This window comes from Toxoplasma gondii, chromosome IV (assembly GCF_000006565.2).
Source record: "Toxoplasma gondii ME49 chromosome IV, whole genome shotgun sequence".
Lineage (NCBI taxonomy): Eukaryota > Apicomplexa > Conoidasida > Eucoccidiorida > Sarcocystidae > Toxoplasma > Toxoplasma gondii.
The window spans coordinates 1,998,109-2,022,361 of record NC_031471.1 but is presented as its reverse complement, the minus strand read 5'-3'; the positions used below and the strand labels follow the sequence as shown (position 1 = coordinate 2,022,361).

The following is a 24,253-nucleotide window of genomic DNA, read 5'->3' as shown; positions in this document are numbered from 1 at the left end:
CTTTTTTAAAACATCGAGAAAAGGTCGTTCGCTGCGCGGGCGTTGCTGTTCACAGTGTTCGCCTAGCGAGTAGAGGCGGAATGCGAGATTGCTGAAGCAAGCAGAAAAAGGAGATGCATGAACACCGAAGCCTTCCTTGCTTCTTCTCATCTCTTCTGTCTCCTCTGTTTTGTCTCTTCTGTCTCCGCGGCGCCGCAGTGTCACCCCACGGTTTTTTCTTGCATGCGCGGCGGAGCTGCAAGACACACAGGTCGAGAGAGAAGGGCGCTTCGCGCCTTTTTCCTCAGGAACGGTTTCCAAATGCAGGAAGTTCGGAGTCTTCCAGATCCAGAAAGGCCATCGTGGACTGTCACCTCACGGGAGCTGAATTTCTTTTCCTGCGGTGGGAAGCGATCTGAGAGATGTTTTTCTCTCCGGACGGACTGCAGAAGAGCGGATTTTTTCGCAAGTTCAGAACGCTTTCTTCTCTTTTTCTTTCCCGGCCTTCTCTTGCGCTTCTCTCCGCCTTCCTCGTGGGTGCTCCCAGTTTCTTCGCAACTTCTTTAGACTTTTTTTCTCCAAAAACGCGCGCTGGCCCTCGGCGTCCGACTTTCGAGAACACTTGAAAGGGTGCAGACGCCGCGCGTCGATTTTTATTCTTCCCCCGATTTTCGTGGACTCTCGAACTTTTCAGAAAGCTTCTTCTTCTCCTCTGTCCGCCACGATGCAGGTACGCGAGACTCTCTCGTTGCTCTCTTTTTCGACGCTTCTCCCTCCCTCTCCTGTGGTCCCTGGGTGTCTCCTTCCTGCGTCTCTCACTTCCCTCTTTCACCTTTTATCCGCCTCCGTTTTGTCTTTTTACAGTGAAAGCAAAGTCAGTCTCCTTCCTCGAGTTCCTCGTTTTCTCCTCTCTCTCTCACTCTCCGCCCCTGTCTTGTCCCCCCCGATGTCGTTTTCCTCTCTCCCGTCGCGTGCCTCTTCTCTCTCTTTCTCTCGAGGTATGTTTTCCAGTCCTTTCGCCGCTCCCCTTCGCGTTCCTCTCTCGTCTTCTTCTCCGCGTCCCCGTCTCCCCTCTCTCTCGCGTTTCTCTCGCGCAACCTTCTCGTCTCCGCGTCCGCTGCGCGACTCTCGGCGCTTCCGTACGTTCCGTACGAAGTCAGGAGTTTGGGGTGTGGAAGCGACGCGAGTTGAATTCATTCTTTTTCCGGTCTTGCGGTTTGCAGGCTCTGAACGTGCAGGTCAAAGAGGCCTTTCGCCGCGCCCTTGCCGCAGCATTCCCCTCGGTCGACCATGCCCCCATCATCACAGTGTCGAAATTCGGAGACTTTCAGTGTAAGAAACAAGACTCGCTCTTCTCCCTACGCCTGTCGCTTCCATAAGAGATGAACTCTGAATGGATCTGCGTTGGCGACAAGAGCCGCCTTCCATCTGGCAATCTCGGGAGGACCTGTTCTCTTTGCTCTGATCGCTGAGGCCCCTTCTTTCTGCCAAGAAAAGAAATCGCTGTCGAGTTTTTGCCGACGTCCCAAAAATGTCCCCCTCCTTCCGCCATTGTGTCCCCACTCATCATCGAGTCGCTGTCTGCTCTTCGTCAGGCGAGTCTGTCTCAGAGGACGTTTCGAACTTTGAACGCAGAGCTTCACCGTCAGTGAGAACCGTTTCTGCCTGTCCGGTGGCTCTTCCACCCTGCGTTCCGTCTGCGTCCCCCAGGGGACGTTTGTCGAGTTTTCCTCGTAAAAAGGACATCCCCTCCGCGCGCCTTCTCGTTTCTCGTCTTGCCTTTCGGACCTGCAGGTAACAGCGCTATGGCTCTGTTTAAACAGAAGAGCAAAGAAGAACTTGGCGTACAATCTCCGAAAGAGGCTGGAGAGAAAATCGCCGCTCAACTGAAAGACGAATCTCTGTTCTCGAACGTCCAGGCGTCTCCCCAAGGTACGTTCGAGAGTTGCGTTCCATTCAGTTTTCAGAGCGAGCCTTTGTCGAAGCCGCGGTCGTTCCAAGTTTCGCGTAGGCCAGTCAACGCGTCCTTTGTACACGGTAGACGAGCGTGAGTTTTTCCGCAGCGGCAGGCGTTTTCTCAGACCGGTTGGTCTGTGTGAGTGTTTGGAGTTCTTATCGCTCGAAAATCTCTTTTTTTTAGCGAGTCTTCTGAACCGCGACGAACCTGTTCTTGCAGGATTTGTCACGGTGGACATTTCTGGCGCCTGGCTGTGCAAGGACTTGAAAGAAATCCTGAAGCAGAAGGGCCATCTCCAAGTTCCTCACGCCGAGAAAAAGTCCGTTTTTCCTTCTTTGCTTCCGGTTGCTGGGCGCGCGTTCGCAGAAAGAAACGTCAATGCTTCACGACAGAGACGCTTCAGAGACGAAGGGGAGGAAACAGGAAAAAGAGAAGAGAACGTTGTGCCGCGAGTTGCTGGGGGCAGAAAAAGGAAAAAGTCCTGGACAGGACGACGTAGACATCTGCACTGTGCGAAAGTTCGATCTGCGCAAGAACTGCAGAAAGACGCCTTGCGGGATTTGACATCATGCTCTTTAGAAACTCTTCTTGTTTCAGGCTTCGTGTGATGGTCGATTTCTCCTCGCCGAATGTTGCCAAGGAGATGCACGTCGGTCACCTGCGATCGACCATAATCGGCGAGTCTATCTGTAAGGCTTGTCTTTTCTCTTTTTTCACTCGGCGTTTCTCGTCCTCGTTTCTCCTTCTCTGTCTTGCGAAGTTCCTTCCTTGTTCCTCTTCCTCCCACCGTCTTCTCTCTGATGAGCCTTATCTCTATCTGTTCCTCTGCTTTTCTTTTTCCACCTCTCCTGCCTCCTTTCGCTTCCTGCTTTCACCGTCACTCAAAGGTCAAGGTGTAGATCCTCAGAATGCTCGATTGGTCGACGCCCATATTTCTGTCTCTTCATCTTCTCCCTTGAGGTGCTCTCCTCACTTTCTCTCGCCTTTGTCTTTGCCAGTTTTGTGTGAATTTGTCTCTTCCGTCGCTTGCCCTGACGGCGTCCGCCATCGGTTCTCTCTCTTCTCGCCTCCTTCCGACGCACTGTCCGCGTTTCTCGGCGCGAACATGGCCTGTCTGTCTGCCCCTGGAGATCTCTGCACGCTCACTGCGTGACTTCTTTCCTCTGCATGCGCATGCAGGCCGCATTCTCGCCTTCCACGGCCATGAGGTTCAGCGCATTAATCACATCGGCGACTGGGGGACCCAGTTCGGGATGCTCATCGAGTACCTCCACAGTGTGAGAAAGAGCGACGGATGCTTCTTGCGTAGCTTCTTCAGAGACAGAAGCGAACGCAGATCCCCGCCTCCACGGCTCCGGCCAGTGGAGGTGCAAATGCGCGATAGAAACTTCCGACACACCTCAATCGAAAAAGCTCGATGAAGAACAGTCGGCAAACAGAGAGAGCGACAGAGAAGCCGTCAGAGGTCGGCAAAACTGAACCAAGAGTGTACCTTCGCTTCTGCCGAGCGTGCCCAACGCATATCGTTCGGTTGACGAAGCGTGAGATTTGGCGACGAGCCCTCGAAGATCTGCACCGCATCGCTCTCGAGAAAGAGCGGAGCTTGCGTTCGCGCCGCCGCTGGGGCATCTCCACAGCGCGCCCTCGACGGGGGAGGGGGGGGGGTGAGGGAGTCGTGGGCGTTTGAGGATTCCTTCGCGTTTTCCGCTTTTCCTGTGCAGCAATTCCCCGACTATAAGGCGAACATGCCGGACATCAGCGACTTGAACGCGTTCTACAAGAAAGCCAAGGCTGCGTTCGATGCGGACGAGGACTTCAAGACGCGAAGCAGAGAGATGGTTGTGAAGCTGCAAGGTGAGGTTCGAAAAAAGTCCTTTCCGGCTTCTTCTTCTGACTCATGCAAAAATACCTTCCAGCTCCCCCTTTCCCCCGATTTCCTTATCTATCTATCTATCTATATATATATGTATATATGTATATATGTATATATGTATATATGTATATATATATATATGTATGGGTTAATGTACGTTACGCGAGAGAGAAGCGAACGAGAGACAGACGGGGGAGGGGATAGCGGTAGACGCATAGATCAGCCGCGAGATCGAGGCGATAAGCAGATGCCTCCCAAACACCAGAGGAGAGATATTTCCATAGAAACCACGTTCCGTCTGGAATTGGCGCATCTACCGATGCAGTGCCCGGTATTCTATGCATGCAGCTCACTCTATACATGTCTACATGCCTGTGTTTACAGAGATATCCATGCGCACAACACTACATGTGGGTACATTGGTATTCATGTATGCTATAACTAAAGACAGGTTTCCGTGGTTGTAGACGATGTGTGACTTGGGAGTATCTGCTTCTGTTCTTCTTTCTCAAGATCCGAATAACTGAGTTGTTTTCGATCTCGGCCAACGTGCAATACCTCAGCCGCTAAAGCAGCAGATTCCATGCATGTAAAACGGAGGTTCATTCACTTTTCATCTCCCTCTGTCGACGCTTCTTGAAGTGGCGCCTCGCGTCATCTTTACATTGACCTCGATTCCTCTCCTTCTCCTGGTTTTTCACCTTTTTTCTTTCTGCTTTCGCTCCTTAGAAACTTGCTCCACGGGCGCCGCGGTGGATTGACTTTCAGGTCGCCCAGCCAAAAAACAGTGAGGTTTTGTTCGTGTCTTTCTGGGCAGCGCTGTGCTCCAGGTTGTGGTTTTATGACCGATTTCTCTTCTGTATCGTCCATTTAGGTGGAGACGAGGCGGCCCTGGAGTCTTGGCGGCTGATCTGCGACGTGAGCAGGAAAGAATTCGAGAAAGTTTACAAGAGGCTGGACGTCTCTCTGGAAGAACGCGGGGAGAGCTACTACAACGCAGTGTTGCCTAAGGTCGTGCAGGAGCTCACAGACAAAGGGTATGTTTTTTCCAGAGCAAAGGAGAAGAAGCGAAGAGAGAGTCAATGCAGAGAGAAGAGCCAGGAGTACAAAAGGAGAGGGAAGACCGTAAGAAGAGAGGAGAGAGGTGAGGGCGTAAGGCGGACGAGACAGCATGGGAGGAAGGTAAACGAACGAGAAGAGAAAAGAGAAGAAGACAGAGAAGAGGAAGAAGGACGATGCGGGAAGAAATAGAAGTGAACAGAAAATAGACAAGCAAGGACGGAATAGGAGACGATTGAATAAAGAAGAACAAAGAGAAATAAAGGCAAGGGCGAATCTGTCGCGAGGATGGCAGTTACGTCTGAAGAAAGAGAGGACACAGGTGGAACAGCGACACTCAGCCGGAGGTCGATGAACTGTTGGCTGCTGCCGGTCGTGTAAGACAGAGAAGACAGAAGGGAAACGAGTTTTAGAACGGCGAATATGGACGAGAAAAACTGACGATTCATGAGCAAAAGAACGCGAGAGAGAAACGCGGGGTTTGAGTAGAGGCGTTCAAGAAGACAGAGAAGTGAAAAAACAGGAGAAACTGCATGGAACATGCAGGTGAAAGGAAAACGACACTGGGGGAAATGTCCATCGATTGAGGCTCCAACTGGGTTGTTTTTTCACTACCTTCCCAGTGGCGACAGGTTGTGCGAGGAAATCTGGTGTGCGGTTTCCAGAATCGTTTTCCTTTCTAGACTTTCTTCTTTGTTCGACTGTGTTTTCTTTAGTCTTTCTTAGAACGTTTTCCACTGTTTGACTCGCGTTCTTTTCGTGACGCCGTGCGTCGTTCGTGTGGCTTGTCCTCATTGTTTCGTTTTTTTTGGATTGTCGCCTTCTCGACGACCTTGGTATCCGCCAACTCCCTTTCGTTTCTTGGCGCGTCCTTTCAGGAGTGCCGCTCTTGAGTTTCTCTGTTTTTTGCGTCGTTTCAGAATGGTCACCGTGTCTGACGGGGCGAAATGCGTCTTCACCAAAGTCAGCGAAGTGCCGCTCATGGCTGTGAAGAGCGACGGAGGCTTCGGCTACGACTCCACTGACCTGGCGGCCGTCCGCGATCGGTAGGAATTCTCCGTTTAGAGTTTGTGTTGTCTGGATGTTTTTCCTTTTCTCGACTGTTTGTCTCTTCTACAGCCCTCTCGAGATTGTTATTCGTGCATGAGCTGCTTTATTCGAAAGCGTTTTCTCGTCGCGAATGCTGCTGTTGTCGAATCTTTCGTCTTTGGAGAGGCCTTCAGTTTCACTCTCTCCGTCCTGTCTCAGAGGGTCCGTCTGTGTGTATGTGCGTGCAGCCTTTCCGTTTCGTTCTTGAACGTCGGCTTTTTCCCTGCCGCCAGTTGCTGGGACTTTCTTGGCATCTCTGTTTCTCGTTTTTCACCTCCGTTTCCCCCTTCTTTTTTCTCCTGTGTAGCAGACAGTCGGTTTGGGCCTGCTGATCCTCACCTTTCTGCAGAGACGCGCCGTCCGCCGCGGTCGCCCAAAACGCGCGTCGAGTCTCTGTGTGCTTTTTCGGCTGTTTCAGCTTGGTGGAGCGCCGAGGCGACTGGTTGATCTACGTCACAGACTTGGGCCAGGAGGAACACTTTACGAAGATTTTTGCGGCAGCAGAGCAAGCAGGCTGGCACTTGCCTCCAAAGACGCGTCTTGATCACATGGGGTTCGGCGTTGTTCAGGGCCAAGACGGGAAGCGATTCAAAACGAGGAGTGGAGAAGTCGTGAAACTCGTTGACTTGCTCGACGAAGCGAAGGCTCGAGCACTGAAGGAGCTGCGGAGACGAAAAGAAGAAGAGAAAGAAGAAGAGAAACGCGAAAGTGGAGACGGATGCAACGCCTCTCCCTGCACAGGTAAAACGCGCGAGTCCTTTCTGGAGATCCAGTCTGTAGCCACAGGTGAAGTCTAAAGGCCAAAGGGGAGGAGCGGTGCGTGGTAAACAGCAGGTGGGGAGAAGAACAAGAAGGAGAGGAACAGAAAAGAGAAGCTGGAGGGAACGCGAACTGGTGGAGAGAAGAAGCAAGAAAAGGAAAAAGGGGAGACGGAAAGTGCAGAAGCTCCGGAGACGAATCTACGAGGCAAGGAAGCGAGACGGAGAGGCGTTCGTTGAGTCAACTTCGACAAAGTGCAGCAGCTTTTTGGGAATGGTTTTCCAGGCACGACGGTGGCAGACGAGGAAATGGACAATGCCGCGGAGGCGATCGGATACTCCGCTGTGAAATACTTCGACTTGAAGCAGAATCGCCACACAGATTACAAATTCTCCTACGACCGCATGCTCGATCCGAAAGGTGAGACAAGGAAGAAACAAGTAACACAAAATCGTGGACCAGAGAAACGTAGTGCGGTTTTTCTTCCGTCAGTCAGGATACCAAGGGGGAGGCGACAGAGGCCCTGGATACCACCGGCGCATGTTCCAGCGTGCATGCCTCGTCTCTCTTCCCGATTGAGAGACTAGCCGTTCAGCAGATTTACATCTGAATCTTGAATTCGTTGACTCGACCTTTTCGGCAGGCGTGTGGGGTATATTTTCCACCGCATCGCTTCAGATGCTTCAACATCCCCAGCGTATAGTCGAGAATTCTGTGGCTTTGAAGGTTTCAAAAGAGGGGAAATCATGGATTCCTAAAACGCTGTTTTCGAAAGGTTCGCGAGAAATTAGACTGGGGGCCACCCGGCTGAAAATGCGATTCAGAGAAAAGGACTGTTCCTGTCCGGGGAGCACGGTTTTCCTTCTATCTGAGTAAACGAGCCGTTGTCGCAAGTCAAGAGAGACAGAGCGCTGCGGATGTCAAACACAGTTCCAGCAGGTTTTTATGTTTTCCAGGTCTTCCCCAGCATGTTTCGAAGACTCACGTGCATGGCTTTTGCCGTTTCTCGTTTGTTTCATGTCACCGAACTCCGCTGGAGGTTTCGTTTCCAGGGTGACTCTTTTGATTTCGTGACGCGTTTGTCCTTGGAATCATATCGTTGCCCAAGAAGCGACTCTTCAGAACTCCGAGACCGATTTACCCCAGAACTGGCTCCCGAAGTCGACGGAGGTCCTTCACGGGGCACAGATCGCCTTTTAGCACCTTGAGGTTTGTGGGTCTGTCGGGCGGTCCGCGATTGGCAGCAGCAGGTCGGAGTTGGATGTCTTTCTTTCGAGAAAATTTCACTTTCGACGGCAGCGTCAACGACATGTGTGGCATTCGTTTCCAGGCAACACTGCAGTGTACATGATGTACGCGTACGCCCGAATCTGCGCAATCTTCAGAAAGGCCGACGTCGATATCTCGACTCTCGATCCAGGTAATCACGCAGTTGTCGGAGCGGTTTCGAATCCACTTTGATACCCACAATACGCATGCATCAAAGCAGCTTCAGGTAGTTCCTCTTTGCCACCAAAAAACGCAAAAACGACCAGTTCTTGAACACGCATCAAGCGAACGAACATGCACGTCAAGAATATGCAGATGAATCAGACCGCACAGCGGTGGGTACCTCCCCAAGACCCTTTGTACAGAGCCCGAGAGAAGCTCTTCTCTTCTAGGTGTGCGCTTTCTCCGGGGCAGTCTGACGAAGCGACAGGCGCGAAAGAAGCTTGGGACGACGGCGCTTGATACCCGGCTGTTTGTCTGCGCCTTTCCTGTTGGGTGTGCGGGCATGCGGGCCAGACAACGGTTTCCTCTGTGGCCCTTCATACAGATCCCGTTGCTTCACACATATGCATATATACATACATATATACATACATATACATATATATATATATATAAATATACATATATGCATATATGTATATGGTTGACTGCACATGCAGAAGAGCTGAAAATCGAGGAGCCCGCTGAAAGGAAGTTGGCCGTCACCCTCGCTCAGTTCCCCGATGTGTTGGCCACCATCTTGGACGACTTGCACATTCATCGGTGAGTATGGAAGAACGACGGAGCCGCTTGCGGCAGAGGTTTTCACGTCGGCTGACTAGGAGAGGCAAAGCGAGACAGAAGCGACGCAGCGACGGAGACTCGTCGTGTCATGGGAGACCATTTGTCGCCTGTTTACAGGCCGAACTGACGCACGAGCAGACGAGAAACGCAAAGCAACCGACATGAGAGACACCCCGGCCGGGAACAAATGGACACTCGAAGCAGAAATCTTTACAGATACGAATGCACTTGTCGAAATGTGCCGCGATCTCTCGATGTATAACTATATATATAACTATATATAACTATATATATATATATATATATAGGGGGAGGTGCTTGATGCATTCAAGATGTAGTACGTCAGTGCGAGACTGTCTGAAGGACTTTTCAAGGGTTTCAGTTGGTGTGACGCAAGCCGTGTATGCGGCGTTTGGTTCGTTCTTGAAGACTTTCAAATGCGACAAACTCGGCTTGTCGGCGTTTGATGTGTGTGGCATTCCGTTTCAGGTTAGCTGAGTACATGTACAAAGTGTCCGGCGCATTCACTGACTTCTATCAGGCCTGCAAAGTGCTGGGGAGTCCTCAGCAAAACACGCGCCTTCTGCTGTGTGAGGCAACTCGCAAAGTCCTTCAGGCGTCTTTCTATTTGCTCGGCATCACGCCTCTTGAACGCATCTAGAAAACATGCTTTTCGCCTCGGTCACGTGCATTTTCGAGGAGTGCACAGCTTCGTCAGGCATCGGGACTACCGAATGAAACGTTTTCTTGCGTTCCTTGTAGCTTCTTTCCTGACGATTTGGCAGCGCAGGGTATTCGCAGGAATGTCACGAAGAGGCAGCGGTCTCGAACTGCGAGGCGTGGAGTAGAGCTGCTTTCCACATTTCCTTACCTGCGTGAAGGCTTACAGGACCGTTTTTGTCTGTGTTTACGTCTGCCTTCTGATAAAACTCTGGGAGCAGGCTGTTCCGAGCAGATGCGCGATTTCGTTCTCCCTGTGGTTGTACGTGAGCTTACATGCAGTGTCAGTGAACGTCGCACATCGCTGGCTTGTCTGCATCTGTGTGGACATCTCTTCATGCTGGTGTTGGCGTTGTCTTGTGGTCAAGATGTAGACCCTTTTCCGCCGTCGAAGAATTTCTTTCGTTCGGAGCAACGTTTTTTCTCGTGCATAGAGTTTTGGAAAGAAAGCAACTGCCGCAACACCACTCGCGGCAGGTTCGAAAACGTTCCTTTGCCACCATCGAAATGACGTGCACGGTAGAAGGCAGAACGCACTTGCACTGGGGAATGAACGCCACACGATCAGTCGAATGCAGAGCGAATTCTTCAGCTAGGGGAGCAGGGACGCAATCTTATATATGAATTGGACAACAACTCTTTCCCACACTCCCGGTTCGGATTTCGCTGCAGCAGTCATGCACCTATCCGAACTGAAATCAGTTTTGACTGTTTGTCACCGCACATCGAGAAGTCGCCTTCGGTCGCTGTATTTTGGGATGCAGAGAAGAAGTTTCAACAGCGAACGACAGAAGCCAAAGGTGATGCTACTCTGAGGACAAAGGCGGAAAGAGCGTTTGTATGTTCTGCGGTCATAGGAGGTGAACTCTAGAATTAGCACGCATCTGCAGCTACGGTAACTGTTGTGTGCAGTCTGTGCGCGCTACGCGGCTGCTCAACGTGTGCTGTGACGGGCGACTTTTGTCTCTGGATCCTCACAAAGAAAACAGACCTCCATACCGCAATTTGTATATGGTTGTATTCAAGTGGCACGGGAACCGACGTATAACGCTTTCATTCTACAGCAGTGCGACAAAATGACCACAGCACCCGCCTTTCTTTCTATTTCTGGTTTTGGTGTGGAAGGTGACTCTCTACCGAATATCTTGTTGTAGCGAGACGAGCAGTGTGTGTAAGACTATAAGCTACATGCGCTGAGACCTCACTGCTTTCTCGGCAATGCGAAGGATGCAGCACCCAACAGCGAAGCACAAACTGGACGGAAACGCTGTGAGCATTTCGTTCAGCGTCATGCCCTTCGTACGAGGTGCGACGGTGACTCGGTTCAACCATCTGATGCTTCCTTTGCTAGCATCGTTCAAGCAGGTGTACCAAATTGGGACAAGGGGCCAGTACAATTAACACGTTGAGACAGACACTGTACTTCTAGTAATTCCGTAATACGTGTTCGCGGTGCATCAAATGACAACCTGTGCATTTCTAGAGCTGCCCACAGAAAACCAGGGGGGATCCAGCCGGTAAATTCAATGTCGCTTGCGGTCATGAGACATTTCGTGTGAAACCGCACAGCACGATTAGATGGACTTCCAATGTTCGTGCCCACCAATGATCTGTGATCTCTATGTTGTAGGAGGCATCCCAGTTTTGACAATGTTTTCGAATCATAGAGCAGTTAGGCCACGTGCGGCAGCGCCTGGTTCTGTGGGGTCGTCTGCGTCATGTCTTCTTCGAATCACGCACACTCCGAGCCGAAATTTCGCTGGCACATTGCACCATTATTTCTTTCCCTGAACCCTGAACCGGGAAAATCACTCAGGCAGCTGACTTTGGGCTGGAGGACAGCGGGGCCGCTATCGTACTCGCGAATGCTAGCGGGCATGGATAAGGTGTGCGTGTGCTCGTTTGATTTGCACGGCGTTTAGACAGCTGCGTCACTTCTTCTTCATCTGGCTCTTGAGAAATGACCTACCCCAGAAGACGTTTTTCTCTTTTCTTCTGGTGCAAGCGTACCTCTTTCGGAACCGAGAGAATTAACCTTTGAGACAGAAAAGGCTCATCAGTCGATTCAGATTGTAGAACAGAACACGGTGGTCTTGCGCTTGTGATCTCGAGTGTTCGGAAGGAACCGACAGGGCAAGGACAGGCAGAAGTCGAGTTTCCGCAGGCAAGATGCTTGCAGTGTCGGCTCCTCGGAAATGGGGGTTTCTCCTCTACTTGCTTCTTTCGCTGGACATTTGTTCACAAGCGTCGTTGATCAATGGTAAGTGTGCCACAGCAACGTGATGTTTGAAGGTGTTGCATTTCGTGTGTCGGAACTCAGAAAATGGCGTACACATATTGGTGTTGGTGGAGCTGAACAAGCACAGTCGGCAAGTACTTACCGACTGATGTATTCTATTTTGAAAACCCTAGGTTGCGTCGCTGAATTGGAAGACATCGACCTGAATGCATGTGACGGGTGCCTCCTAACGTCATTTGGCATGTTCTGCTTTGTACAGGATGTCGGAAGGCATCGAGTGTTTTGGTGACGTAGTAGATGCTGGCTTTTATGACACGCGGCACCCATCGAGCTGTGTTTGGTTGCAGAGCTTCTGGCACGCGTGTCTCACATGTTGGCGAGTGCAAACGCACGTGTGACGTCTGTTTGTGCAGCGCAGGAGTCGCTGCCCAGTGTTGAGTCTGGTGAAGGAAGTGTCACTCCTACTGAGCAACAGCAGAGTCATTTGCGAGCGATGGTCGAGAAGAAAAAATCCCGGATCCTGGTCGGCGGTTTCGAGGAAATGCTGCCTCTGGGTCATGGACTGCCTTTCCACATGGGAGAAATGGCTATGCCTGAGCCAGTTGCCGTTGCTCCTCAGATGATTCCATTTCCTGTTCAAGTGCCGGCTTCCCCGCCAGGAAAGAGTATGAACAAACACCTTGCGGACGTGCCCAGGGACGACATCAAGCCAAAGTATCAACGCAGGGAAAACGTTATCACCACTGACGTTTCTTGGGTGTGTCCAGACGGTTTTTCGACGGCCGGGGACGAATGCGTCAAGTACGATCAGAAACCGACGAAATTGGGGTGTCGTGAGGGATGGACATTCGTCGACGGCAGCTGCAAAGGGGCTAATGTGTTGCCCCCAGCTCTTAATTGTGACCCAGGATTCGATGACGTCAATGGCCAGTGTATCCACATAGTTGTAGCTCCGAAGCAGATTCTATGCCCAGTCGGTTACGTTCTTCACGAAGACCACTGCATCCAAGAAACAACCACCAAACCCGATTTCGTCTGTCCCGAAGGTACATCCGAGCCTCTCAGAAAGTTGACATGCGCTACACACCGTCCCCGCCCGTATGTGTTGCTTAACCGGAAACACAGAATTTTCTTATTGAGTGTGAGGAGGATGTGCGGTGCTCTTGCTGAGTTTCGGGAAACTGATAGGACAGTCGTTCTCCCGTGAACAGCCAAAGTGGTAGTGCCTGGGGCATATCTGCTTCCTTCGAGGGCGTCGGCTCTCGTCGGTAGTTTCCTGCTTGCGTATTTCCTCCATTCTCAAAAAACAGCTCAAGTGTGCCTCATGCTCAAGAACGTCATGCACAACAAAGAGCGTCCTACATTACAGAAGTTCGGAGGCCCTCTGTTATCATCATCCCAATCACAATGTGTGAATGGCCTTGTCAGGAACGGTGTTTTCTGGGAACGAGTGCGTACGACCCACGAGCTTCGAGCCCACAGCTGCGTGTCCACCTGGTTTCGAGTTGTACAAGAACCACTGTCGCCGCGAGATCCTGAAACCGAGCACAGGCAAATGTCCTCCTGGAATGACCCCAGCAGGGCACAACTCGTGTGTGCACCAGCAAGTCGCGGAGGCTAAGATCAACTGTCCTGCTGGATTCCAGATGGTCCAGGGGGCCTGTATCAATCACCAGGCGGTCAGCCCCAGCCTCAGTTGTCTCGAGTAAGCGGCTTTTCTGTTGACTGACCAAAACACAAGCGTGCGTACATGGCCGATATCGTTCCAGTGTGCCAGCGGGCGCGCTACCCACAATCGTGCTTCAAGGGGGGAAGCAACAGAACATGTGCTGGTACGCAACAAGTCTATGTGGATACTCGTGCTGGTGTGTTCTTTTTGTCTTGGTGGAAAATCTCCATGCGTCTTCCGGGCATGCGGCCGAGTGCCTCTACCGGGAGTACCTCGTAGGGGCTCCCTTGTCGCAGTACTTTGAGGCTGTAGTGTTTCCGTTTCCTATATTGCCCTGACATTTGTTTGTGTGGGTCTTGGGCTGCGTTGCAGAGGGTTTCTGGAGCACGGTAAGTGTGTCGTATGGCTCGAGGACCCCCCCCAGATGGCTTGCCCCAAAGGTGCCACATTTCAACAGAACCAATGCGTCGTCGAGCACACCGTTCAGACCATTCAGCAGTGCCCGCCGAACTCCGCGTACGATTCACGGAAACAGCTGTGCGTTGGACCGCACCAGAAATCGCCACCTATGCGAGGTTGTCCTCCCGGCTATGTGCAAGACTACGGGAAAAAAGGATCTACTTGCACACTCATTAAAACGTCTGCTCCGGAGCCGGTCTGTCCCCCAGGGATGACGTTCGACCCGGTGAAGAACGCCTGTAAAAGCGTCAACAAATTCGAGCCGCAGGCATCGTGTCCGCCTGGATCGCAGCTGAGTGGCGACCAGTGTTTCTACAGGGACCAGGCACAGCCGCAGGCTCAATGCCCGCCGGGTTTCGTCTACAACGAGAAAGACCGTTTATGTCAGCAGACGACTGAGCAGTCTCCACAACAAGAATGCCCACCAGGTTTCACGCTCAATTTGGATGGAACCTGCAAACGCGCAGAGTCTGTTCAGCAAGACCTGGCGTGTCCGCCCGGATCCGTCCTTCAGCACCAAGGCAAGTCGGCGAGGTGCGTCGGGGAGCAACGGATGAACCCTCAGCAAGTCTGTCCGCCTGCTTTCGAGGCGCATGTCAATCCAGACGGAACGATTTCATGCGTGGGCCAAAACGCAGCCGCGCCGAAGCTCTCTTGTCCGCCAGGATTTGTTGATCAAGGCTTTCAGTGCGACAAACAGGAAGTAGGGCCTCTCCGGTCCTCGTGCCCCGTCGGTTTCGTCCTCATGGACCACCAGTGCGTCCACGCTGTGGAGGAAGCTCCGGTGCTGATGTGTCCCGTTGGGTACAAGCTCTACCGGGGCGTTTGCGTCAAGCAGATGAAGACGAACCCAACCCCCATCTGCCCACCGGGGTTCAAGTACGATGCCCTAACTGGCAAGTGCTACAAAACGGAGGTGAAGTACGACTTCGAGAACGCCCTCCCACTGCAGGAACAGCCCAAGAAACCCAAGGAAGAAGCGCTGCTTCCTCTCGAAGAAACCACCACCACGACTCGAGCTCCTGCGCCCATGCCAATCGCACAACCTATGCAGGCGATGGCGCCAATGATGTCGGCTGCCGCCCCCGCGATGCAGCCCCAGCCTACAACCGTTCAGATTATTTCTCAGCCCGTCCCCATTCCCTCGCCCGTTGTGTATTTACCTCAACAAGCGCCGCCTCCCATGCCCATGCTGCCGCCTGTGTTGCCGCCGCCTCCTCCGCCTGTGCCGGTCCCCGTGTTTGTCCAAGCTCCTCCCCCGCCTCCTCCTGCAAAGAAAGTCCAGCACGTTCCAGTTGCGCACCACCAGACGGTTTTGGCCGTCGAAGAGAAAAAGAAAAAGCGATGGTTCTGATCGATTGACACTGCGTGACTGCGGTGTCTTCTTCGAGATGTAATTGTGACTCGGCGTGTCCCAGAATGGGGAAAGGAAATGTTGTGAACATGTCTCCGTGAGGCAACAGTATCACCTGCTGAGCTGCGCCACGCTTTCTTTTGCTCCCCGCAATGCTGCAGAAAAACCCAATGTACAGTTGTCATCACTCGCGTCTGTGTGTTGTCTGTGTGTTACAAGTTTTCGGATTTCCGTCTCCGTGAACGGGTGCGACAGTAGCTTTTCTCCGGGATTTCGCGCTCCAGAGGCTACCACCCAACAATCGAAGTGTAGTACGCTTCAGACTGTGTGCCCGCAATGTTGAAATTCTTAGAGTCCACGAACAGACATACTACGTCCGGTGGTATTCTCTTTTAGGCGAGATGCTCCGGTAGAGCGAGCTCCTCTCGCTTTGCGTCCTTTACGCCCACTGGTTTAAAAAACTGGAAGGTTGCAGCCTAACCGCTGGAAAATCTGGTGAGAACGCCAACTGTACCCATGAGGTCGTGCGCATCTACAGAGAATATCCGGCATGTCGCAGCAGCTGCACGGTTTCCGTTCTTCAAGCGATTCGAATTCATGGGGGGTGTTCAGGTCTGTGTGCTTGGACGTGGCGGTTTCGTTAGTGAAGCCTCAGTAGTCTAAACTGGCGCTACAATGTGTACACGCGTAGAAGGGGACGCAGGAACTCCCTGTAGCGCGGAATTCGTGCAAACCAAAAAGCCACTTGCAGACGTCAGTGTCCTGCGCTACTCGGTGCGTTCACGGTCGCTTTTAGATGTCACGAGAGTCTTTCTGTTCAAATGGTTAGAGACACAGACTCCAAATCCGTCGCACGCGTTAAGACGTCCCTCTGGGAACGGGTGCCCTCCCTGTTTGAATACCAACACCCTGGTTGCGAACTGTGTTGGAATCCGCACCCACCGGAAATGTCCGTCTTTAAGCCGGTAGGACCAGAGAGACCCGACAAAGATTCGCCAGCATCTTGCTGCAAAGGGAGACACCGGGGAAAAGAGGGAGGCAGTTCCAAGAAGTAGACGACGGATGCTTCATAAAGGAGGGGGGAAACGGGTCGACGACGAGGACAGAAGCGAGCACAGAAACGCAAAGGACTGGGAACCAAGACGCTCGTCAGACCGTGTAGGCAGCATGCACTATGGTACTTTGAGATTCTCGGAACACTCGAGGCGGAGCAACCGATGAAATGCAGCCGTTCCTCCACACAGTTCGCGACAGAAGGAGCAAGTCGACGCCCCACTTGAACACAACGGAGAAACTCTGAAAAAGGTTTGTTAAGAAAACGCGAAAATGTCTAATTCGAATAGGGTCCTTCGGGTGCTCGCTGGAAATGGAAAGCATGAGAGTGAGGGCAGCATTCGCGGGGAAAACACGAACTCTACGGAAGAGGTCCTAACTCTGAAAAGAGCTAAATGGACGAGTACATGAATGTGTACTGGCTTGTGTGGGAGGTGTGTTGGTGTTCTATTAACTACGGCTGCATGTACGCGCATGCACCAGATGCCACACCTCGAAAAAAAGCCTTGACACAGATGTTCTCAGTTCCCGGAGATTCTTCGCATGCAACCCAGACACTCTTTTTCTCTCCTGGGCCGCTGGCGGCGGTCAAAAAACCAACGGAAGAAAAACTACGGAGAACGTTCTGTTCAGACCTACTCGAGCTGCAGAGGGGTGCTGAGACCAGCCGACATTGTCATATGGGCGAGGCCGACGTACTGAGGAAAAACCGCAAGCAATCAAACAGCAAAGATCACGTAAGCCAACCTCCGGAGAGACAGGCAGGGCTCCATACAAGTCTCAGAGAAAAAGGCACTTGTCTGCCCTTCAAAGGTCCTGCCAAATCGTAGATTTATCAATTCACATTCTCAGATATGCATAATATGTATTATGTGTATGTCTTTGTATACCCTAGGCACGCATAAATATGGACCACAGGCATGCTGACATTACACTTTAAGCATCTGCATATATATATATATATATATATATATATATATGTACAGCGGAGAGATTGAGTTCGTATTCCTGTCTCGCCATTAGACGATCGCTTCACACAGAAGCACACATACAAGTGCACGCATGCATGTATGTATACGCACGTATACCTATATATCTATATCTATATCTATATATATAGATATAGATATAGATATAGATAGGCAGAGATCTTCATCTCGAGCACAGACCTCCGGTGGAGGTACCGTAGAGACAGTGAGTTACGCATTCTTCCGATTCTGTCTAGTTTCGCACTTTGAGGTACTCGAGGAGAATATGCTCCTTGCATTCGTTCTCGAAGCGGCTGAGCACGGACCGCGTCGTCAGCACAACATCCATCGGAGTGTATCCGCGGCGAAGCAACTCGGCCGCGATGTCGTGTGCCTCTCTCCACTTTCCCGCCAGACACTCCATCAGCATCGACCGCACAGCCTCCGGAGGCGGATTGTCACAAACCTGGGGAGACAGAGAAATCCATATTCGCATCTGTCTTATACAACGGCGCGGACGACATACGAGACCGGGCTACGTGAGGGCTGAACAGCACCCAACTGCTGAAAAGACACAGCAGCCGTATGCACGTGGACATGTGATCCACTGACAACTTTTTTTTCACGGATTCAAAAATCCCAATACGTTCAAGCGACAAGAATCGTAACAGCCAGTACACATCTGTATACATCTATACATATATACATATACATATATATATATATATATATATTTCCATAAATAAGCACCCGTCTGGAAACGAGTATATATATATATATATATATATATATATCGTGTAAGGAGGTACGTATTACGTAGGCTTTGGTTCGTCACAGCGGGGTGCATGAAGACTTCAGTGAGGAAGAGAGAGAAAGACATTACTTTTTCTACGGGGCTGGCCTCGTGGACGGCTGCTCGCTTGACCCGCCTCGAGGTCCTTCCACCTCTGCATTGACGGATTTGTATGAATTCGCATGCAAGTATGCATGCATATACATGCATATTTACAGACGCACTCATCGAGATGTGTACACATCTGCCGACAAGGTTTGAAGGGATGGTGACGAGACGCCAGCTGGATTCTGTGGGGAGACGAACCTTTTCGACGTTTTCTCTGTTGACGACTCCAAAGGCTGAGACAGTCGACTGAAGATTATTCAGAGCACTTCGCATGTCGCCGTCCGCGCAAAAGACAATTGCTTCTATTCCGTCGTCTGTCACCTGCAGGGCCTCCATGGCGCAGACTTGCCGCAGCCGACGCACCAGCTGAAGTGTGCCCAAGGACAAAGGGAGAACAGAAACGCTTCTCTTCTCGCCGTTCTCTCCCCCCACCACTCTTCGCTCTGTCCTCGCGTTTCCCCAACCTCATGCACCTCTGCTGCCTGCGTTCTTTCTCTCTTCTCCCTTCCGACGTCGTCCTGCCTGCGCTTCATCTCTTTTGCGTCTTCATCTCTTTCGCGATTCCTCTTTTTTTTGCGACTTCCTCTCTTGCGACTTAGTTCTCGCGTCTCGCCCGTCTACCCTGCTGGCACGCGCCTCTCGCATTCGCGTGTGTCGCCCCGCGTCTCAGCTCGGCTGCAGTGTCTGGACATCTCTCTGTCAGTCTCTCTGTCTTTGTGGTTTCCGACCTGCGAGTCGTCGAGTTTCCGGAAGCGAAGAATGGCACAGCGAGACTGCAGCGGCTCGATGACGGACGCCGAAGAATTGCATGCAAGTGCGAATCGTGTGGTGTCGCTGAACTGCTCCATGATGCGGCGCAGGGCCTGCGGCATAGGTAACGCCCGGAAGACGCGATCTCCCTTTTGCCACTGAGTGCCATTTCAACACAGGTTCCTGTCTGAGCCGAAGTCCGCAGGGAGCTGAATCACTAAATAAAAGGAACCTGACAAGTAGGTGCTTGTGAAGCATATCCTCGACAAAGGGATGTGACGAGCATTTCTGGATTCTTTGGCTCGTAGGGGGGAAAACAGCAGAGGAAAGAAATGCTTCCAGGCGGCAGGCCAGACACATCAAAGAATGCAACAATCTGGGAACGCGTCTGTGACATCAGGACACCACGACTTTCTCGAGTAGAAAAACTTCTCGCGCGTGCAGGCAAAGATCAAGGCGTATCGCTCTCTTTCGAAACACGAACGTTGCAGCCTTTCTTCCCCTTCAAGAAAACTCCCTTCACCCGTTTCTCCTACTTCTGTCTCTCGAGACTCCTTGACGGGTCCTCTCCGGATGCAGGAACAATCCCGATAAAAAGTGACACAGAGAAGCTGCTCCTTCTTTCGTCCAAGTCCCCAGGAACGAAAGGAAGAAAAGACGTCGAGCGAGAATCGCGCGCGAGCCACAGTGCATCGAGATCAAAATGCTTTTCTGCATGCGCTTGCAGAAAAGCGTCTGTCTGCGCTCTCCCTTCACAGTCTCCACTTCCCTCCTCGAGGCACTCAGACAATCACGTCAACGCATGCATGTAAACAAGCAAAGACGCCCCCAACGCGTAAACGCTCCACTACGCAAACGCAGACACACAAACAAAAAACGCAGCACACACTTGCAATTACAAATATATAAATATATATGCAAATATAGATTAGTTTGAATTCATACGTATACAGGGTTACGTAAAACCATCGTCAAGGTGTATCGACACCTACACTAACACGCATATATATATATATATATAAACATGCATACATAAATATGTATATGTATATGTATATATACATATATATTTATATATATGAATATGTACATGTATGTGTATGCATGTAAATATATATATATATATATATATACAGAAGTATATACGTACACATAGAGGAGTACACAAATGTATGCCGTCGAACATTAAAATCTGCGTATCTGCATGGATAGAAAAAACAAGTGATGTTGGGGTAGAACGGTTACCTGCTGGGCGGCTTCTGTCATGGCATCCACTTCATCCAGAATGACAATTTTGTGTCTGCCAGCAGGGAGGTCGCGCTTCTCTTTCGCAAAGTGTTTCACCTTTTCGCGAATGACATCGATCGTGCTAAAAAACAGAAAAAACGCGCACAAAGACTTCCAGAAGAGCGAAAAAACAAACCCAGGCAGAAAAAGCAGTCACGTCGAAACCGCATGTACATTCCAAAACCCTGTATACGTGTATTCATATACGGATATACATAGATATATATACATATATCTTCTGCGTAAATATATATATATATATATATATATATATATATATATCTTGCGGGAGCACCCACATTTCTCAGATACACATGCACAAGAACATGCGTATGCATAGTTGTAGGCATACATGTATCATCACCATAGTACCTATACGCATCATCAGCAGATATTGTCTCTATATATCATCACTACATGGTACAGGTGTACATATATATATATATATATATATATTCATGTGTAGGACATGCAGCCTTGTGCATCTAAGCTGTCATATTCATGTATATATCTATACATACATACATGCAGACATGTCTCTCAGTGCCCAGTGTATATACACCACCACCTCGAGGTCAGAGCTGCAGTGTGTACGGTTTTTTACCGTTCATCGGAAGCATTAAGTTCCAAAGTGTATGCGCGCCATCGACTGCCAAGCAGCTGTTTGCAGAGGCAGAGCACGCTGGACGTTTTCCCTGTCCCTGGCGGTCCCTGGAAAAACAAGCAGACTTTCCTTCTTCCAGGAAGAATCTAAAAAGAACCCTTCCCTCGTGACAACAAGGCAAGACGTCTATAGCACTCCATCAGAACTACATACTGCGATTAAGACACAAATCCATACATATATATATATATATATATATGTAAATGCATGTGAATTTATGTAATGACATGTACGAGCAGACATCCACACCTCTCTCTATGTATATACATAGTTATATATCTAAATTTACCTACATATATACATATATATATCGATATATAAACTGGAACCTTTAGAGTTGTATGCGGAGATCCAACGATGAGCGGAAGAATACGATGGGGGTTTCACCACTTTGACAAGGAGATTGAACTCGATTTGTGAAAGGGAGGAGAGAACAAGAAAGTCTTTCTTACGGCCAGCATGAGGTGAGGCATGTTCCCCTCTCTGGCGATGATTCTGAGGCGCCGCATAACTTGATCGTTTCCGACGACATCGTCGAGAGTTTCAGGTCTATATTTTTCAATCCAGATGGAGTCCAGCGTCGTGGAAGAGGTTTCGTCCTTTCCAGACTGACTCTGAGGCGCGAGGTTCTCGTCGCCCTCTCGACGACCCAGATGCGTCTCCATTGTGTGGCGGGCGTCGGTGACTTCTTTTGAAGAAACGGAGAACAAAAAATGCTCTCTCTTGCTTCAGAGACACACGACGCAAAGGCGCGAGGTCGCCGGCAAAGGAGAAGAAGAAGAAGAGGACAGTAAGAAGCTGCAGAGAGCCTCGGGGGAAGAGAGACGAACCGGGGACGGCGACGCAGACAGAGGGGAGTCGGCTTCTGGATGAGTGAAGAAATGAGAGAGGGAGTCGACGACGGAGAGCGCGAGCGAGTTGTTGGGGTGTGATGAGCACAGGAACAGAAAAGCGAGGCTTCGAGCCTACAGAAAGAAGAGAGGAGAAAGGCACAAGTCGCGCGAGAACGCAGCGTTCTGGCTTTCTTTGGAGCATCGAGTGAAAAAGCGAACCTCGCGGATCAGACGCTGAACGCGTATGGGGCTTTGTGTGAGGAGGGACGGACCTTCCCTGCGGTGTATGTACACCGGGACAGACGGAGACAAGAGATTCCCAACAGGGAGAACTCACGGCGCTTGCGAGAGAGAAGAAAAAAAACTTGAGATGGCCTTGATGGAGACTTTTCTACCAGCGACGGATTCCGGAAATCGAGAGTCAGCGCAAGTGGATGGCGGAAATAAATTCTTTTTCGCGAGGAAGAAACATGAAGGACTAGAACTATACGGAAGTCAAGAAACTGAGCACACCGGGAGATCGAGTAGAACTTGAACCAGGGAGAAGAGGCGCGCAAAAAAAGGAAAGGGGCGAGACAGCAGACACACAAGTCCAAGAAATACGTACTCGTCGAAAGAGCAGAAAAATAGAAAAAAAATGCAGATATGAAAAGAACCGGTGAAAGAGACAGCGCCCCTGCAGCCGCGGACAAGCGCTGTGGTGTGCTGGGCGGACCGCGAGAGAACAAGAGAAAAAAGTCCTTCTCGTTCGTCGCTGCTTGTCTCTCCGAAAGTGAGATCTTTCCTTTGAGAATGCAGAGATTTGCAGGGGAGAACTCGAAACGAATGCGCGAGAGAAAAGTCCCCCCGCGACGGAACGCGAAGGGCCGTACACACGGCGCAGACGCTGAGGGCGAGACGCCGGAAAACTCCGAGGAGGTAGCAAGTCTCGCGTGATATGAGAGACTCGAGAAGCTCCGGGAAAGATCAAGAACTTTTAAAAATAGGATTATCTTTGAATTTGACGATCGATATGGCCCGACGGTTAAACCTTGAGCGCATTTACATACCGTAAATAAAAAACAGGATACGCGTAGAGCATCACCGATATGGAATAACCTAATGTCGTACGATGTTGAAATCCAACAGCTTTTAGCTGTCTAAAACAGTCCAGTGGGGTAGCTGTCATAAAAACTTGGCGAACAAATGAGTTTCTGGGGTGATACAGTCACCACAAACCTCCTTTCTCTAATACCATATTTGGTACTTGAAGGATACTACGTATCTGATGCAACACGAAGGCGATTCTTTGTAATAGGTTTTATCTTGCCTTTTATACGTTGTCTTGTAATAGTTTTACAGGTCTCCTCCCTACATTTAAATGGTTCTAGCACTCCTGCAGGTATTCGGCATTGATACCGCGCTTAAGGTTGCCTTTTATCCTCATATGTTAATGACAGATGCTCCGAGCACACCTTGTCCTTTTACCGGTGTGTTCTAAATCGAAATTCATTTTACAGTTTTGGCTTCTGAGTTGCAATGAACTTTGTACTCCACATAATTACAGGTATCACTCTAGCGTTTAGACATACCTCAGGAGTATCTTGTGCATTTGGTAGCGTTCAACATTTTGTTCGAGAAGTAGCAGCAGGTCAGGAAGTTAGGATGTTGCATGCTACACAAAAGCCTCTCTGGTATTCTTGTGTAGTTCAATTCACATGACTCGAGGATTATCTAACTGGAGTTACAGATTTTTAACTACCGCGTGTACGTCTGCCTTAGTTTCATATCTACTGACAATAGCTACTGCTTTCCTCGGATGAAAAAGAAACCTTTCAAGGCGCGTTCCCTCTGTCTCCTCTGCATTCGATCTTCGTAGAATACGTTTTCGACAGTGGACTGAGATTCGCAGAAAGGTACTGCCAGACCTGTCCTCCCCGTGCTCTGTTCTGTCTCCATTTCCTCCCCCGGGTCACTTTCTCTTCGCTTTTTAGAGGGCCATCGTCCACACGTCTCTCTCTTCCAGAACGCAGTCAGATTCAGTCGTTTCTTCCATCGCTTCTTGCTCTACCTCTTCTCTCCAGTTGTGCATACACTTTTCGCGGTTTTCTCCTGAGACTTTGAGCAGCCTCGCGGTCCCCTCTGCGTCCTTCTGTCTCTCGGTCGCGCGCGATTCTCCCGCTGCTGTTCGGAGGTTTAAGAGCCTCTCTGTCGATTTTTCTCCGGTTCTCGAGGAAGCCTCGCGCTTCCTTCTCCGCTGCGATCGACAACGCGTCCTGCGCAAGAGTGAGGCAATTTGGAAACAGACGAGGGACGAGAGAAGCGCCAGCGAAACCGAGAGAGGGGGGTCGGCAGAGAACGCGTGACGAGCACACCGTTTTCTTCCCTCCACTCCTCCACTAAACTGCGGAGTTTTGCCTGTGTGCCGACGTTTTTCCGGCAGAGTCACCTCGCCGACGAACAGCCTCGGCCGCTGTCCTGGCGGCCGCGCGCTTATACAGAGAAAGAAGCTTTTTCTGTCGTCTCTCTCTCCCCGCGAAGTCGCCACAGCTGCCAGTCGCGGGGCGAGCGGTCGTAGCGCAGTGTACATCCTCTCGGCAGACGTC

General features: G+C 50.7%; 4 protein-coding genes across 4 annotated transcripts; 2 read left to right on the top strand and 2 right to left on the bottom strand.

Annotated features, from left to right (window-relative positions):
- Positions 1-289: 289 nt before the first annotated feature.
- Positions 290-9,903, top strand: TGME49_210840 (arginyl-tRNA synthetase family protein). Its single transcript, XM_018779522.1, has 14 exons — positions 290-709; positions 1,203-1,311; positions 1,774-1,911; positions 2,156-2,255; positions 2,534-2,625; positions 3,116-3,213; positions 3,658-3,790; positions 4,684-4,846; positions 5,789-5,914; positions 6,376-6,698; positions 7,002-7,136; positions 8,047-8,136; positions 8,648-8,750; positions 9,261-9,903. The coding sequence occupies exons 1-14, from the start codon at positions 704-706 to the stop codon at positions 9,430-9,432; spliced, it is 1,788 nt and encodes a 595-aa protein (XP_018637963.1). The 5' UTR covers positions 290-703; the 3' UTR covers positions 9,433-9,903.
- A 1,540-nt stretch (positions 9,904-11,443) lies between these two features.
- Positions 11,444-15,572, top strand: TGME49_210950 (oocyst wall protein). The gene is made up of 4 exons (XM_002371199.2): positions 11,444-11,751; positions 12,149-12,776; positions 13,159-13,435; positions 13,772-15,572. Exons 1-4 carry the CDS (start codon positions 11,749-11,751, stop codon positions 15,210-15,212), a joined length of 2,349 nt encoding a protein of 782 aa, XP_002371240.1. The 5' UTR covers positions 11,444-11,748; the 3' UTR covers positions 15,213-15,572.
- A 423-nt stretch (positions 15,573-15,995) lies between these two features.
- On the bottom strand, positions 15,996-22,437 carry TGME49_210960 (replication factor C subunit 4, putative). The gene is made up of 8 exons (XM_018779523.1): positions 21,288-22,437; positions 20,776-20,882; positions 20,130-20,253; positions 18,863-18,997; positions 18,333-18,500; positions 17,499-17,699; positions 16,905-16,963; positions 15,996-16,218 (listed from the first exon to the last, which is right to left on the bottom strand). The coding sequence occupies exons 1-8, from the start codon at positions 21,498-21,500 to the stop codon at positions 16,170-16,172; spliced, it is 1,056 nt and encodes a 351-aa protein (XP_018637964.1). The 5' UTR covers positions 21,501-22,437; the 3' UTR covers positions 15,996-16,169.
- Positions 22,438-23,637: 1,200 nt separating this feature from the next.
- Positions 23,638-24,237, bottom strand: TGME49_210970 (hypothetical protein; the record flags this gene model as incomplete). Its single annotated transcript, XM_002371201.1, has 1 exon — positions 23,638-24,237. One exon carries the CDS (start codon positions 24,235-24,237, stop codon positions 23,638-23,640), a length of 600 nt encoding a protein of 199 aa, XP_002371242.1.
- Between the last annotated feature and the right edge of the window lie 16 nt (positions 24,238-24,253).

Excerpts from the sequence above, each read along its gene's own strand:
- TGME49_210950 (XM_002371199.2), top strand. Across the intron at positions 12,777-13,158 it reads CGATTTCGTCTGTCCCGAAG|GAACGGTGTTTTCTGGGAAC; the intron begins GTACATCCGAGC and ends TGGCCTTGTCAG. Across the intron at positions 13,436-13,771 it reads CCCAGCCTCAGTTGTCTCGA|AGGGTTTCTGGAGCACGGTA; the intron begins GTAAGCGGCTTT and ends GCTGCGTTGCAG.
- TGME49_210960 (XM_018779523.1), bottom strand. The coding sequence starts at position 21,500 with ATGGAGACGCATCTGGGTCGTCGAGAGGGCGACGAGAACCTCGCGCCT. Across the intron at positions 20,254-20,775 it reads CTTAATGCTTCCGATGAACG|CACGATCGATGTCATTCGCG; the intron begins GTAAAAAACCGT and ends TCTGTTTTTTAG. Across the intron at positions 18,998-20,129 it reads TGACAGAAGCCGCCCAGCAG|GCCCTGCGCCGCATCATGGA; the intron begins GTAACCGTTCTA and ends CCTATGCCGCAG.
- TGME49_210840 (XM_018779522.1), top strand. Across the intron at positions 1,312-1,773 it reads GAAATTCGGAGACTTTCAGT|GTAACAGCGCTATGGCTCTG; the intron begins GTAAGAAACAAG and ends TCGGACCTGCAG. Across the intron at positions 3,214-3,657 it reads TCATCGAGTACCTCCACAGT|CAATTCCCCGACTATAAGGC; the intron begins GTGAGAAAGAGC and ends TTTCCTGTGCAG.